General features: G+C 43.9%; 1 protein-coding gene across 1 annotated transcript in view; it reads left to right on the forward strand.

Annotated features, from left to right (window-relative positions):
* MAN1A2 (mannosidase alpha class 1A member 2) overlaps positions 1-15,992 on the forward strand; it is a 307,506-nt gene that overhangs the window by 214,923 nt on the left and 76,591 nt on the right. The window contains exons 7-8 of the mRNA XM_045000927.1: positions 6,990-7,113; positions 7,520-7,613. Coding sequence (XP_044856862.1) covers positions 6,990-7,113; positions 7,520-7,613 — 218 coding nt within the window. The remainder of the gene's footprint in view (positions 1-6,989; positions 7,114-7,519; positions 7,614-15,992) is intronic.

Below are 15,992 nucleotides of genomic sequence, written 5' to 3' on the forward strand. Positions count from 1 at the left end.
TCAGTCTGGAGTGTTACGAGGGACTGCAGCATGTTGGTTTGCCGCTCCAAAACTTTTATCATCCTCTCTGTGGTGTCCCTATTGTACACATAATTTTCTTTTCTTTCCTGCTTGGTGCTTTCCCTCCACTGCTTGCGTTCAGTCTTTTCTGCCTCTGACTACTGCAGCACCTCCCGGAACATATCTTCCTTGCTCCTTCTCAGGCATTTTCTTATCCGGCACAGATGCTCTGCTGCTTGAGTGGGGAGGGGCCTTTCAAGGTCATATCTGGAGAGGCACAAGTAACAATAAACAGTAGCACTATTGTTAACAACACTCAGAGCATTGAAACATTGCATTAAAATACACCACTGGTAACATACCTATCACTTTCTAGGTGACCCTTGTCAAGCACACATGCTGGTGAACACCCCAAGCATGGTGAGTGCACCCAGGGGCAGGGGCATTGTTCATTGCAGAAATAAAATCTGAAAGGGTCACAGGGCACTGATGGGGGGCAATAGTCTAAACTTTCCCACCGTTTTCCACAGGCAGGCCTCATTATGGAAGATATCTCACTCTTGAGGTGAAGCGGGGAAGCAAGGGTGCATTTGCTACACACTTATGGCTTCCACCCCGGTTCCTGTGCTGCTCGCCTGTGTGCAGCTTTGGTCCCTGCCCAAGTAATTGCAGAGTGGCGTGGGAAAGTGTCTCTCAGTGGGGGAAGGAACAAAAGCTGCTCTGCCAAGGAACCTCCAGCAGAAGATTACCTCCTGCTCTGCCAAGTACCTCCAGGAAAGTTTCCTAGAAATCTCTCTGGAGGACTCCCCGTGAAATCTTGGAGTGTATAAACTCACTGTTCCGTCGTACTGCCTAGCTGCACGGGGAAATGCCCAGCACACAGAAACACAGTCAGTCTTGTACATTTCTCTGCCATTAACCTGCTTCAGAACTTCACAAAGCAAAACCACTTACCAGGGTCTTCTCTCTTGCTTCTGGCACACCAGAGAGTGAGTGCCGAGACTGGCTAGACACCTCCAGAGCTGAGAACAGCTCCTGACTGGACCCAGCACCGGACAACCCTGACATGGGCTCCACATCTTCTTCTGCCATCCATGACTTCCTCCACTGGCTCCTGACCTGCCGAAGTATTCATGGGGCTCTTGGTGGTGAAGGTGGGATAGCCGCTGAGGATAGCATCCAACTCCCTATAAAAATGGCAGGTCTGAGGCGCAGCACCGGAGTGACGGTTTTTCTCCCTCGCCTTCTAGTACATGTGCCTCAGCTCCTTCACCTTTGCCCTGCACTGCAGCGTGTCACAGTCACAGCCCTTTTTACGCAAGCTGGCCATAGGTACTGGAATTCTGACGGCTGGAGCGCAGCTGGGACTGGACAGCCTCCTCTTGATATCAGTCAGCTCTGTGTTCTTGGGGAACCAGGGTGCAGTATCCAGCCTGTCTGACTCATGAAGGACACACACCCCGCCCCGCCCCCCCCCCCCCAGCCTTTGCTTGAACTGAAACCAATCAGAGGAAAGATTTACAGAAAGCAATAAAAAGATGGTGGGAGACACACCTAAACCCCTCCTGACAAGGGTGACAGGATTAAGGCAACTCCCCTAGCTTCATCTGCTTCAAAGGTGGGACAGGGAGGCATCTGTACTAGCATACAGAATGGAGAACAGATTCCAAGGCAAGAACCGCACTGAACTCTGGGACCAGAAAAGCAGGGAAGCACTGCATGATGGGGGATCTCTGCTCCGGATGTTAATGAACCCATCTGCCCACACCCAGCTCAGCAGTTATCAGACCAATTCTAGTAATATATCCTTGATTGATATCCAAAATACTGAAGCTGCCCGATTGCATTATGAGATCCCTTGAAGGAACACCACCCATAGCCAGGAATGATCAGTTCCTGTTGTCTAGCCTAAAGAAAACCCTTGAGTCATTAGTTTACCCATAAACAAATCTAGTGTTCTCCCTTGACCCATTGTTGTTTCCCTACAAAAACCCCTACCCATGCTCAAGTAAGTATTCTGATGTCTGGATCCAAACTCTGCATCGGTTCCACTGGGACTTAATCTTCTCCTGCCTGATCGTGCTGGGGGCTCTGCCTGTCTCCAGCACTCAGGACCCTGAGCTACAACCATCACCTGGGAACCCCGACCAGTCCAAGCTTCATGGATCTGTGAGACCCCAGTTCTCTTTCTATCTCCCTCTCTCTCTCTCTCTCTGTTTTCTTTTCTACCTCAGGTATAACTTTTTAACCCTGATTTGTTTGATCAGGTATAGTTTTTTATATCTGACTTGTCTAATCTTTAATAATGGAACTGTTATGTTTGTTTATTCAATAAATAACTTTTATGGTTAAGATGGTTGCTTCCCTCCCTCTCTCTCTGAACTTTACTCTTTTGTGGTTTTGGCTTCCCCATTTACTCTGCAGCAACGCTCCTCTTACCTAAGCTAAAGATCTCTGTAGCCCCCAAGAATACTGTGGGGTTTGCTCATCAAGTGGGTTACTACCAGAACAATTGTAATGTGAAAGTGGGGATAGGGATGTGCTGAACCTGTGACATATGAGGGTGGCAGCTTGGAAGTGCTGCTCGACCCAAACTACTGAGTCCAGGGGCATATAAGGGTGGCAGCTTGAAAGTGCTGCTTGACCCAGTCCGCTGAGTCCAGGGGCATATAAGGGTGGCAGCCTGGAAATGCTGTTTGACCCAGCCTGCTCAGGCTTACTCTATTCTGGTGCAGTACCTATGGCATATAAGGGTGGCAGCTTGGAAGTGCTACTTGGCCCAGCCCACTGAGTCCAGGGACCTATAAGGGGTCAGCTTGAGAGTGCTGATTGACCCATCCACTCAGACTTGTTCTGTTAATATGTGTGTGTGTTCATCTGATTCTGGGGCTGGAGGAACCCAGCCCTGGGGAACCTAGGTCCTGCAGGATAGCTCCATTGGGAGGGGACTTGCAGAAGGGAAAAGTAGAGCTCCATATGAAAACACAAGTAACACAAGCAGTACATTGATAGAATTACAGAATGTCCCCCTCCCCCCCAGAAGAGTAACCCTAATAAATGAGCATACCCCAAAGTAATGGGCAAATCGGGTAACGCTCTCCCCAAACACTCATTAGATCTGGTAGCTCCGCATTGCTCCAAGCAGGAGATCATGTGTTGCATGGAGCCGCCATGGCCACTGGGGTGGATGAGATGTGGGCTCTGCACGTCAAGCAAACAGAAAGGAGAATTTCAAAATTCCTGGGGCTTTAAAGGGGGAGGGGCCCTGGAAGGTTGTTTACCTGGTGTCAGGGCAGCAGAGTTGAAACTGCTTACCAGAGTGGTCAGGATGGGCATTGTGGGATACCTTCTGGAGACCAATAATAGCACAAAAATCAAGCATGTTGTCTACACTGGCACTATGGAGCTAAAACTTTTGTGTAAAAAGCCTTATGACTCCCGTCGAGGTGTTTTTACTGCAGCACTGCAACTGAGGAGTTTCGTCACAAAAAATGACTTTGCAGTGCATACGCCTCCACTGTGTAGACAAGCCCTTATAGTATCTAGAGACATAACACATATAGATAAGATGTTAAGATTGAAAACATTGCCAGTCTCCTCACTCTCATGTGACTCAAACCCTCTCTCACACACATGCGGGTGCGCTTGCATGTTGTTGGGCAGACAACTGCTGTCTTTTCAGTAGTTTTGATCTGTTATCATTTAAACTATGGAAGTGGGAGCACTTCAGCACCTTTAGCTGGACACAGAAACTTTTAACGTTAGATATTCCAGTGTATTGTGATAATAATGCAAATCTTTAGACCCACATAAGAAAAGCCCAGCAGATTACATTATTTTTTGGCAACTGGCAAATTCATAAAAAATCTGGCCAAGCTGATGACATACCAGCCAGAGGATAACCCTAATAGGACAGATTTCAGAGTAGCAGCCGTGTTAGTCTGTATCTGCAAAAAGAACAGGAGTACTTGTGGCACTTTAGAGACTAACAAATTTATTTGAGCATAAGCTTTTGTAGGCTACAGCCCACTTCATCGGATGCGTGTAGTGGAAAATACAGTAGGAAGATATATATATATACACAGAGAACATGAAAAATGGGTGTTACCATACACATTATAAGGAGAGTGATCAGTCAAGGTGAGCTATTATCAGCAGGAGAGAAAAAGAACTGTTTGTAGTGGTAATGAAAATGGCCCATTTCCAGTAATTGGCAAGGAGATGTAAGGAACTGTAGGGGGGGCGGGGGAATAAGCATGGAGGAAATAGTTTTACTTTGTGTAATGGCCCATCCACTCCCGGTCTTTATTCAAGCCTAGTTTGATAGTGTCCAATTTGCAAATTAATACCAATTCAGCAATCTCTCGTTGGAGTCTGTTTTTGAAGTTGTGGGGTTTTTTTGTAATATTGTGACTTTTAGGTCTGTAATCGAGTGGCCAGGGAGATTGAAGTGTTCTCCAGCTGGTTTTTGAATGTTATAATTCTTGACGTCTGACAGTATCTTCAGGGTGGCACTGGGCCATGGGGCACATACATGCATGAGAGTGTGCCTGCTGTCGCCCTTGGGCCCTTTAAGAATGGGGATTGCCAGGTTTTGTAATTTCCAGACAGGGCACATGTTGAACAAAAACCCCTGAAGGAAGACCCTCTGTAGGGACCAAGCAGGAGGCCTAGGGCAGTGGCTTTTAACCTTTCCAGACTACTGTACCTCTTTCAGGAGTCTGATTTGTCTTGCATACCCCCAAGTTTCAACTCACTTAAAAACTACTTGCTTACACCATCAGACATCAAAATACAAAGTGACACAGCACACTGTTACTGAAAAATTGCTCACTTTCTCATTTTTATCATCGAATTATAAAATAAATAAATTGGAATATTAATATTGTACTTACATTTCAGTGTATAGTATATAGAACAGTACAAACAAGTCACTGTCTGTATGAAATGTTTGTTTGTCCTGACTTCCCTGGCGCTTTTTATGTAGCCTTTCCTAGCTTGTGGAAAGCAGAACAGGGTTCTGATACTCAATATTTTGTGTTGTTTTGAGACTTGTAGATTCTGTTTATTAATAAAACCAGCCCTGAGGAAAGAGACTTGGAATTAATCTTGAGAGTTTGGGCTCTATTTTGACTACCCTGGCTGGTGAATCTGCTCATTGGCTTAAAAGCCAGTGTTAAATTCCTAGAGGTGACTTGTTCTGTTGCCTCATGGTGAAGCCATGGCATTGTCATTCACTTGCGTTTCAAACTCTGGTTCCTCATCCTTTTAACCCAGGGGTAGGCAACCTATGGCACGGGTGCCGAAGTTGGCACGCGAGCTGATTTTCAGTGGCACTTACACTGCCCGGGTCCTGGCCACCAGTCTGGGGGGCTCTGCATTTTAATTTAATTTTAAATGAAGCTTCTTAAACATTTTAAAAGCCTTATTTACTTTACATACAACAATAGTTTAGTTATATATTATAGACTTATAGAAAGAGACCTTCTAAAAATGTTAAAATGTATTACTGGCACGTGAAACCTTAAATTAGAGTGAATTTATGAAGATTCAGCACACCACTTCTGAAAGGTTGCCGACCCCTGTTTTAACCAGTCTACATGTGCAGAACTAATCTGGCGTTTTTGGAGCTCAGGAAAACTGGTATCAATAACATAGCTGTAACCCAAACAAATACAAGGATTACTACTTTTGTGTATTGCTTTAAAACCATGTGAGAGAATAGATATAGAAATTATGCATCCAAGTGATGTATCTGCTTAAACAACATTAAACGGCATCTAGAAATGTTTCTATTTCACTGTGATACTGTAATTTATGGGGTTAGGTAGGTTAGTGAATATTGGCAGCCTTTATATTATGTTGAATTTGACTCCAATTTTGTTGATTTGAAAAGTATTAAGAAGAAAATAGGGCATGAAACACTTCATTTTTCCTTGTTATGATTAGCTGTGCCAAAACATTGAGGCACAGGCCATGATGTCTATGTACACAGTATTTATTGAGATAAAATAATTGCTTCCTTGTCCGTAGTTATGGGATACAAATCCTGCTCCTTGATTCCTGCTTTCTCTCTCATATTTCTTCTCTTTTTTGAATATGATGTTTCTTTTAAAAATGAAATGTGACAACAGCAAATTCCTAATTGGCTTTAGGCTCACTAGTGACATCCAGCTCAAATCCAACTTCAATGGTGGTTTTTGAATGAGAAATAATTTGCAGGAAGGATTATTGTTTAACTTTACAAATTAAAAGGCCCAATCCTCCAAAATGCTGAGTGCTCTCAAATCATATTAAATCAGTGATAGTTGAGGGATCTTATCATTTTATAGGTGAGATCCAGAGAGAGAGAAAACCATATGTGCCTGATTTGATTTTGTGGGAAGCTTTTAACATGCGCTTTGGTCTTGTCTACACTTGCAACAGCATGTAGGCTACATGTAGCTACACGCTGCAGTGAAAAGCAGGCTGCATACACACTTCTAGTGTGTAGCTGCACGTGAAAGTCTCTGGTAGTAGGGAAGCAATAGGGATTGCTGACTTTCCCCACTGCCTCCCCGCTGCTGCAGCCTTTACTTGCTGCCTTCCCCCTGCCAGAGCCTTATCCACTGCTGGAACCTTTCCCCATCACCATCTTCCTCCTTCCAGAGCTTTTTGCCACTGCTGCAGCCTTTCACAGCACCCAGGACAATACACTCCTAAAAATAGCAGCGTAGACATGGGAAGGACTGCTTGGGCATATAGAGAACTGCTTAACTATGAAGGTTTTTTGAACTATCAGGTTGTGAAGCCTATTTTTAAAAGAAATCACTTGTCATTCTAGATATAGGCTATTATCAACTTGCTGTATGTAGCTCTTCTAATAGGCAATCTAATGTGATGTGATTACTACACACACTGTCTGAATATTGACGGTATCCTTTCACTGACCAACTGTTTGTTCTTTCCTTCCCCCTCTCATGCTTCACTTTACATTTGTTGCAACTCAGTGGTGTGGGTCGAAACTGGGGCTGGGCTTCTGCAGGCAGCAGCATCCTGGCTGAATTTGGTACTCTGCACATGGAATTTGTCCACCTCAGTTACCTGACTGGGGACCCTGTCTACTACAACAAGGTTAGTTTTGTGCTGAGAGTTCACTGTTATAAGAAGACTCAGAGTTGTGTACTGTGAATCTGATTAGCAATGAGGGAGCCTGATCGATTATAATAATGTTTTTTGGTAACAGAACAATTATTTCATTCTTTGCATTTATATTACCAAAATACATAGCTCTCCAAAGCAGAAAATTATGAAGACAAGATCTTTTTTATTTTTTGTACAGATATTTAGAAATGATGCTCATGACATATGTCTACGTGAGTAGCCCTTGAAAGGAAATGCCCATCTAGAAAAAGCCTGCAAGAAGCCTGTTTCATTACATTATGAAAAATTGCTGTTGAAGAAGAGAGTCCAGATTTAAACAAATGTTGAAGGTAGATGAAAATTATTTTTGGTGATCCTGACTTTTGCTTTAATTTAGGTCATGCACATTCGGAAGTTACTTCAAAAAATGGACCGTCCTAATGGGCTTTATCCAAATTATTTGAACCCAAGGACTGGGCGCTGGGGTCAGCGTGAGTATTTTTATTATATTTTTTTAGTAATTAAAGTTTATCTTATACACTCAGAATAATGAATAGGAAAATTACTTTGAATGTAAGAGAGAGAGACTCTAAAATTGAGGAGTATAGAGAATACACAGCATCATTTGTATTTGGAGTGCAAAAGGGTTTCCAAGACTTTAAGATATTTAATGGAATTATATTTTATTTATTACCTTTCATAGTGATCATTTGGCTGTCTTGATCAAGTCTTACAGTACATTTCCCCAAAGGCACTTCCCATATTACTTCGTGCCTCTGCCTCACGTATGTTGATCAGCAAAGTCTTCAGTAATAGTTATCAGGTTGGAAATTGTTTCTTTGATTTTCTTTGACCTCCTCAAAAGTGGGAAGAACTGTTTCACATTTCTGTGAGCCAGCTGGCAAATAGATGTCATAGTTTGTGGGAGTACTAATTAGAGGTAATTATAACTGTTATATCCTTAAGGGCAACAGTTTTAGGAAGAAATCACTGGAGACACAGAGAGCTGTAAACCTTGAAACAGCCATTTATTGCCACACACAGAACTAACCAAAAACCAGCCAAAACTGGCTGGGCTATCCCCTAATAATCTAACTCAGTTGCCATAGCAACACAAATTCTATTACCACGACAACCAAATACACAACATATTCCTCCCCCCTTAATAAGAATGTCCCCTAAATAAAACAAACACTAAACTAGAGAAGGAGGGTAGACTGCCTCCATTCCTGGCTGAACCCCGGGGATTATTTTGCCCTGTAACCATGGGTTCGCCCTAGCTAAAGATCCAGCCGACAAGGAGGCCTTTTGTCTTTAGGTGGATTACGGCAGACTTCTGGTGTTGGTGCACCCGAAAGTGTCTTGGGCGCGGGCCTGACAATAGGCTCAGGGTTCGTAGGACAAATGGGTGAGGATGGGACATCAGCTCATGCCGGGCAGAGGGGTATCTCTGCCACTGGCAGTAATGGAGGGGAAAAGTCAGGAACAGGTGACTCTTGATTCGGTGTCTCGCTGGAAGTGGTGAAGTCACGCAACTCAACTGAAGATGTGTCCTGAGGACTGGTATGACCTGGTAACAGCTGATCTACATGTCGCCGCCAGGTGAGATCCTCTGCAGTCCGGACTGTGTAGGAAACAGGTACCCGTTTGAGCGATAACAGTGGCAGGGACCCATTTAGCTCCAGAAGTATAATTCCAAGCCAAAACCAGCTGTCCCGGGCTAAAGGTTCAGTCTTTTGCTCTGGGTGCACACCTGATGACTTGATCTTGCTGCTGATGTTGCACAATTTGTCGGGGTTCAGAAGGTTTCAGCAGATCAAAGCAAGTGCGCAGCTGTCGTCCCATCATTAGAAAGGCCGGGGATGCCTTGGTCGTAGCATGAGGTGTGTTTCTGTAGGATAGTAAGAAGGTGTCCAGACGCTTTTGAATGGATAATTGTCCCCTTGCTGATTTCAAAGCTTGTTTCATTGTCTGCACGAATCTTTCAGCTAATCTATTAGTGGATGGATGATATAGTGCTGAAGTGATGTGGTATATCCCATTTGCCTCCATAAACTTTTGAAACTCCTGAGAGATGAACTGCGGTCCGTTGTCGCTCACAAGTTGTTCTGGCAGACCGAAACGACTAAAGTGTCTTCGTAGTTTTTGGATAGTACTCTCTGCAGTAGTGGACTGCATTATAGAGACTTCTGGCCATTTAGAATGGGCATCTACCACCACCAAGAACATGCTTCCTTCAAGGGGGCCAGCAAAGTCAAAGTGAATACATTGCCATGGGTTTTCAGGCCAGTCCCATGGATGATGGGGTGCCCACTGGGGTGCATTCCTCACACCCTGACATGACATACAATCTCTTGCCTTCTCTTCAATAGCACTGTCCAATCCAGGCCACCAAAAATAGCTTCATGCAATTTCTTTCATGCGCACTATTCCACAGTGACCGGAATGGAGCTGTTCTAACATCTGTGATCTCAGTGGTGGTGGGTTCGTCGAGATGTTCCATGCATCACCAGGTCCATAATTTGGGACAATACTGGGTCAATTCGAGTTGCCTTCTTTACCTGAGTAGAGGTGATGGGTGTATTCTCTACCTGTTCAAAGTAAAAGATTTCCTTCTGGGCAATATCTTGACGTTTGACTGGCAAAGGCAGCCTTGAGAGACCATCCGCATTGCCGTGCAGAGTGGATTTCTGATATTTGATTTCATATGTGTGTGCAGAAAGCAACAATGCCCAACGTTGCATATGACTAGCTGCTAATGGAGGAATGCCTGTGCAGGGTCCAAAAATTGAAGTCAGGGGTCGATGGTCTGTGAGAAGAGTAAACTTCCGTCTGAACAGGTACTGATGAAACTTCCGAATTCTGAAAATGATTCCCAATTCCTCATGTTCAATTTCGGCATAGTTAGTTTCTGCTTTGCTTAGAGTGCGTGAAGCAAAAGCAATAGGTCTCTCTTCTCCAGAAGGCATAATGTGTGACACAGCTGCTCCCACTCCATAAGGGGATGCATCGCAGGCCAACTGTAGGGGTAAGGATGGAACAAAGTGCGTCAGAACTTCAGAATTTAGCAATGCATCTTTAGCTTTGTTAAATGTAACATCACAGGCTTCAGTCCACTTCCAGGCCTTGTTCTGCCCAAGGAGTTCATGAAGTGGTTTTAGCAGTGTAGCTAACTGTGAGGTGAACTTTCCATAATAGTTCAATAGTCCTAGAAACGAACGAAGCTAACATTTTGAGGAGTGGGAGCCTCCACAATAGCCTTAACTTTGACAGGGGCCTTACAAAGACCTGTAGCATCAATGATGTGTCCCAAATATTCAACAGAGGGCTGGAAGAATTCACACTTGTCTTTGCAGACGTGCAGTCCATACTCTTCCAGTCTTTGTAGGGTAGCCTCTAAATTCTTTAGGTGATCCTCCTCATTCCTTCCAGTGACCAGGATGTCATCCAGATAGCACTGGACTCCTGGCAAGCCACACAAGATCTGGTCCATAGCCCTCTGGAACAGGGCGTGAGCAGATGTTATTCCAAAGGGTAGGTGACAGTATCGATAAAGCCCCTTATACGTCACAATAGTCAACAGCTATTGGGACTTTTCATCAACGTGCATCTGTAAATACTCTTGACTCAGATCAATCCTACTGAACTTTTGTCCCCCAGCCAGGCCTGCGAAGAGGTCATTGATGCGGGGAAGCGGGTATTGCTCTGCACATAACACTGGGTTAACAGTGACTTTAAAATCACCACAAATCCGGAGGGAGCCATCTTTCTTCACTATTGGAATGATAGGAGTTGCCCATAGGCTATGGGTAACTGGTATTAGGACTCCATTTGTGACCAGATGCTCCAGGTCCGCTTCAACCTTCGGGCGATGGCATATGGCACGGTTCTGGCTTTCAGATATTTTGGTTGACTGTCAGGTTTAATGTTCAATGTCACAGTGATTCACTTCATACTTCCCAGATCCTCTCCAAAAACAGCAGCATGTTTTCTTAGTATAGTGGTCAGATCAGTTTCTTCTTTAGTCATCCGGTGCACGTCTGCCCAATTCAGCTGGATCTTCCTAAGCCAAGACCTACCCATTAAGGCTGGGTAATTACCTCTCACCACAAACAAAGGAAATTTAGCAGCCTGTACATTGAGCTCCACCTTAACATCAGTAGTGCCCAACATGGGCACAGCTTCTCCCATATATGTCTTCAGCACTGTTTTTGTTGCTTTAAGCGGAAGATGCTGTAGCTTTTCTTTATACACAGTCTCTGAGACCAGTGAAACAGCTGCACCGGTGTCCAGTTCCATGCGTATAGGTTTGCCGTCCAACAATGGGGTTACCCAGTATTCATGTGAGCCCACTGCCAAAGAGAAAACGTGGAGTGGCTCTTCTTCTTGTGTTGAGGTATCTCCTTGGTCATCCTGGGTCTGCTCTAGGGTATGCAGATTTCCCTTTTTGGTTGGCCAGACAACAGACCTTTTTCTTTTGTTTACAGGCACACACAATGTGTCCCTTTTTGCCACAGTGTCGACACACCAGGTCCTTACACTAGCATTCTGATGCATGGTGACCTGGCTTACCACAGCGGTAACATTCCTGATTCCCCCCGGTTTTGTGGGTAGGTTCTTGTGACACCTTATGCACCCTAGGGGATGCACCGATGGATTGCTCCTCCTTTGTAGCTAGTTCCATGGAGACTGCAATATCAATGGCCTTCTGTAAGGTAAGCTGAGCCTCTGTCAATAGGCGCTTCCGTATAGCTTCACTGTGCAGGCCACACACTAACCTGTCACGCAGGGCATCATTTAACATCTTCGTAAATTCACAGTGTTCTGCAAGCTTTCTCAAAGTTGCTACAACTGTTTCGTCTTCTTTCTGGTCTCTTTTGTGGAACCTATAACTTTCAGCAATTACCAGTGGTTTTGGAGAAAAATGGGATCCCAGGATTTCCACAATGTCACTGTAAGATTTAGTCTCTGTAGTAAGCTGTGTAGCAGGGAGTAGGTCTTAGCCCCTACAACACTTAAGAATATTGGCACCTTCTTCTCTTCTGTAATATCATTTGCAATAACAAAATGCTCAGTATACACATGCCATTGCACTATAGTCTCCTCAAAAGATTCCAGTGGCACTGCAAGTGTAGCCATGATTTTAGTTTCAGTTTGCACACTCAGTGCAAACAAGCCAGTTCTCAACCCCTTCCAGCAGCAAAAAAGGTTTTTGTGTTGTTGTTTTTTTGTACCTTAACTTTTACTTCCTTCTGTTGCTGGGGCAGCACAGAGATCCCATCCTCATTGCCACATTGTTATATCCTTGGGGCAACAGTTTTAGGAAGAAATCACTGGAGACACAGAGAGCTGTAAACCTTGAAACAGCCATTTCTTGCCACATACTGAACTAACCAAAAACCATCCAGAACTGGCTGGGCTATCCCCTAATAATCTAACTCAGTTGCCATAGCAACACAAGATTCTATTACCACGACAACCAAATACACAACAATAACTCAACTGTATGCAGGGCCATCCCTAGGGGGTGCAGGGCCTGGGGTGGAAGTTACGAATCCATCGCTTCCAGGACTGACCCGTCACTTCTGGGACCAATTGCACAGGCCTGTGGGACCCCCCCAAAGAATGGGGCCAGGAGCGGTTGCCCTGATTCGCCGTACCCTAAGGATGGTTCTGATTGTATGGGATTGGTGGTGGACTATAGGACCGTTCACCTTTAGCTTGCAGATTGGCAGTGACTAAAATTTTTAGCCATCTGGTTTTTGTTCAGTGGCCTATGTGAAGTGACTTGGTATCAGTCTGGTTTCTAATTTAGAGATGTATGCATCATAAAAAACATCCTCACAAACGACACTAAAATTGGACCCCTTGATGGCAATGCAAGCAGAGAGCCCAAGCATTGACTAAGTCATAGAGACTTATATGATTCCTTGAATTGATTCTTCCAGGACAGAGTTGAAGCCATTACTGCTGCTATGGTATTGTATTTGTTCTGTGGACAAAGAGTTATTTTGCTCCAAGGCTTGTCAATCCAGTGTCTTTCATTTTAAAAAACAACAACAAAAAATCTGACCAACCTCTCTTGTCATTAAAGAATGAATTCTTGTCCCATTTGAAATCAGTGGCAGATTTCAGTAGGGCCAAGATTTAGCACTAAATGCCTAGAGGAATTTCCCCAGAGCTTGTAAATGGAGAATTTGCTTCTATTTTTGTGTCCAACATGAGAACTCAAATGCAGTTGTCACTGAGACAGAATATGAAGGGATTTGTCTAAAGTGGTAAGATTAAATTCCACTGTAAGTGACGCCAATACATTTTGAAAGTCAGACTAGATTATCACCCCATGGTCCTTTCTGACCTTGGACTCTACAGTATTAATCTAAGAAGTAAAAAATAGTAACTTTTGAAAAAAGGAGCATGATTAGTGGGCTAGTTTATTTCAGCAAAGATTAGTTGTTTTTTAACCGTATGGCGAAAGCAAAGAGTGGGGAAAATATTACTCAAAGGAAAAAATTACAGTTTTGTTTCAGAATAAGACTTTTCATTCTTGTTTACATTTTGAAGCCTTCTGCTTCTGCTTCTGCTGGTGCTGTTTTGCAAAAAAGTTGCATCATTTGGCACATACACAGGATTCTGTTTTTTTATCGCTTTTCAAAATTAACAGTCCCCAGGGAATGGAAATGATGCTATTAAGAGAGAATAAATATGATGGGCAGTGGATCATTTTTATCTTCACTGCTGAGGAAGTGGGGTGGGGACTCAAAGCACAGTGTCTTACGAGTTCTGAGGAAGGACGGACTTGTGAATAAAGCTCACTACAGAGTCCAAGACTTAGGTTCTCAGGATAAAAGGAAATATTACTTTATATAATATGTAATTAACCTGGGTAGCTCACTGCCATCAAGCTATTATTAAACTACTTATGGTTGCTACAGGGCATGCTGCTTCCCCTCTCACCCTCTCTACATGCTCACAAAGAACCAATTTTAAAAGCAAGAAAATGCCACATTAAAGGGGCAGGGGGTCTTCCTCACACATTCCCACTACATGTCAATTTATTCCACTGTCAGTGAGACACTTCAGCCCATCCTGGAGATGTACTTTCCACTTCCAAGTCACACGCAGTGTACTCCCCATATTCATCTGACTTGCACAGCAATGGAAAACTGTAACTCCAAACCTCAACTACCTTAGAATGGATACATGGAATACCTAGATTTCAGTTTATTGGAGGAGTTATGAAATCTTCTTAGGGGAAATATGAGTTTGAAGCTAAGGTTTTGTATTGCATCATGAGTCAGATGAATATCCTGTTTCTAGATGTTAACTTATGTTTACAGTCCTGAGAGACTCACCCCATCTCCAGAACGTATCTGACTCACAGTAGCTTTGTCATCATTTAGCTCTTTGGGGAGCATCTGAATATGGCTGTCAAGGTGACAGCAGTCCTCAGGAGGAGGGAGAATTAGTAGAGGAACACTTAGATGTTCCCCCCTCACCCTCTATTCATTTTCACCAGATGAAGCCATCACTCCAGGGTTGACCTCTCCCCCACCCCACAGAGGACTTCAGTTTTTCAGGCAGTCACTTCTTGAGGAGTACAGGAGTTTGTGCAAGATAACTCGCACACCCTCCTTGATATTTTACAGACACCTGTCCCAAAAGAAGTTGCCCTTTGTATCAGTGAAGCCTTTCTGGAGTCAGCAAAAACCCTCTGGCAGACCCCAGCCTCTATACCTCCTATGGCCAAGCGAATGGACAGGTGATATCAAGTCCCTCAACAAGATTTTGACTGTTTCTTTAACCAGCCTGTTTCTTATTCCTTGGTGGTCACAGCCAGTCTCATCAGTCCTGTCCTAAAGCCACTCCCAAGGATATGAAATTTAAGAGGCTAGATTTATACAGCCAAAATATTTATTCCACCACCTCTCTTCAAATGAGAGCTGCTAATAATCAGGCTCTCTTGTCAAAATGTAATTTTATTTTTTTCTGTATTTCTAAATTAGCTGACAAGTTGCTAGAAGAATTTGAGGATCAGGTTTTGGCTTTGGTTTCTGAGAGATGCCTTACGGCTCAAATATCCCTTCAAGTAGCAGTAGATACTACTAATATGGCCTCAAATTCTATATGCATTGCAATTTCCGCGAGGTGTTCTTCCTGGCTGCAGGCTGCTGGTGTTCCAGAGGAGCTGCAGAATACAATAGAAGATTTACCCTATAAGGAGTCTAACCCATTCTCTACCAAAACGGACAATGCCATGCAGACACTGAAGGACTCCCATGCAATGTGTCATTTGCTAGGAGTTTACCAAAAGGAAACGGTTTAAGCCACAATCTTACTCCAGACCCTATGTCCAACGGAGATTATAGTATGCTACCAAGAGAATATCAAGACCTCCTTGAGGTCGCCACCTGTCTTTGTTGATGGGAGGCCCTTCTTACCAGCGGGTGCTCAGCACAGTAGGGGAGGGGATATGTTACCCAATGTAGCTCCCTCCTTTTTCCAGCCCACCTTCCCTGTCTCTTTTCAGGGACTCTCAAGACTGTATTACTTCAAGTAGTACCGTCTCTTCTGGAATTGGGAGCAATGCAAGAAGTTCCTTACCAACATAAAGGGAAAGATTTCTATTCCCAGTACTTCCTGGTCCCACAGAAATTTGATGGTCTTCATCCTATTCTATATCTAAGGATATTGGAACTATTTCATCCAGAAAATCAAATTCAGAATGGTCACCATTCCATTATCCCTTACCCAGAGATTCATATGCTGCCCTCGGGACACGTATTTCCATGTGGCAATTCATCCCTGCCACAGGCAGTACCTTTGATTCATAGCAGGCAACAACCATTACCAGTATACCGTGCTTCCTT

The sequence above is a fragment of the Mauremys mutica genome, chromosome 1, assembly GCF_020497125.1.
Source record: "Mauremys mutica isolate MM-2020 ecotype Southern chromosome 1, ASM2049712v1, whole genome shotgun sequence".
Classification (NCBI taxonomy): domain Eukaryota; kingdom Metazoa; phylum Chordata; order Testudines; family Geoemydidae; genus Mauremys; species Mauremys mutica.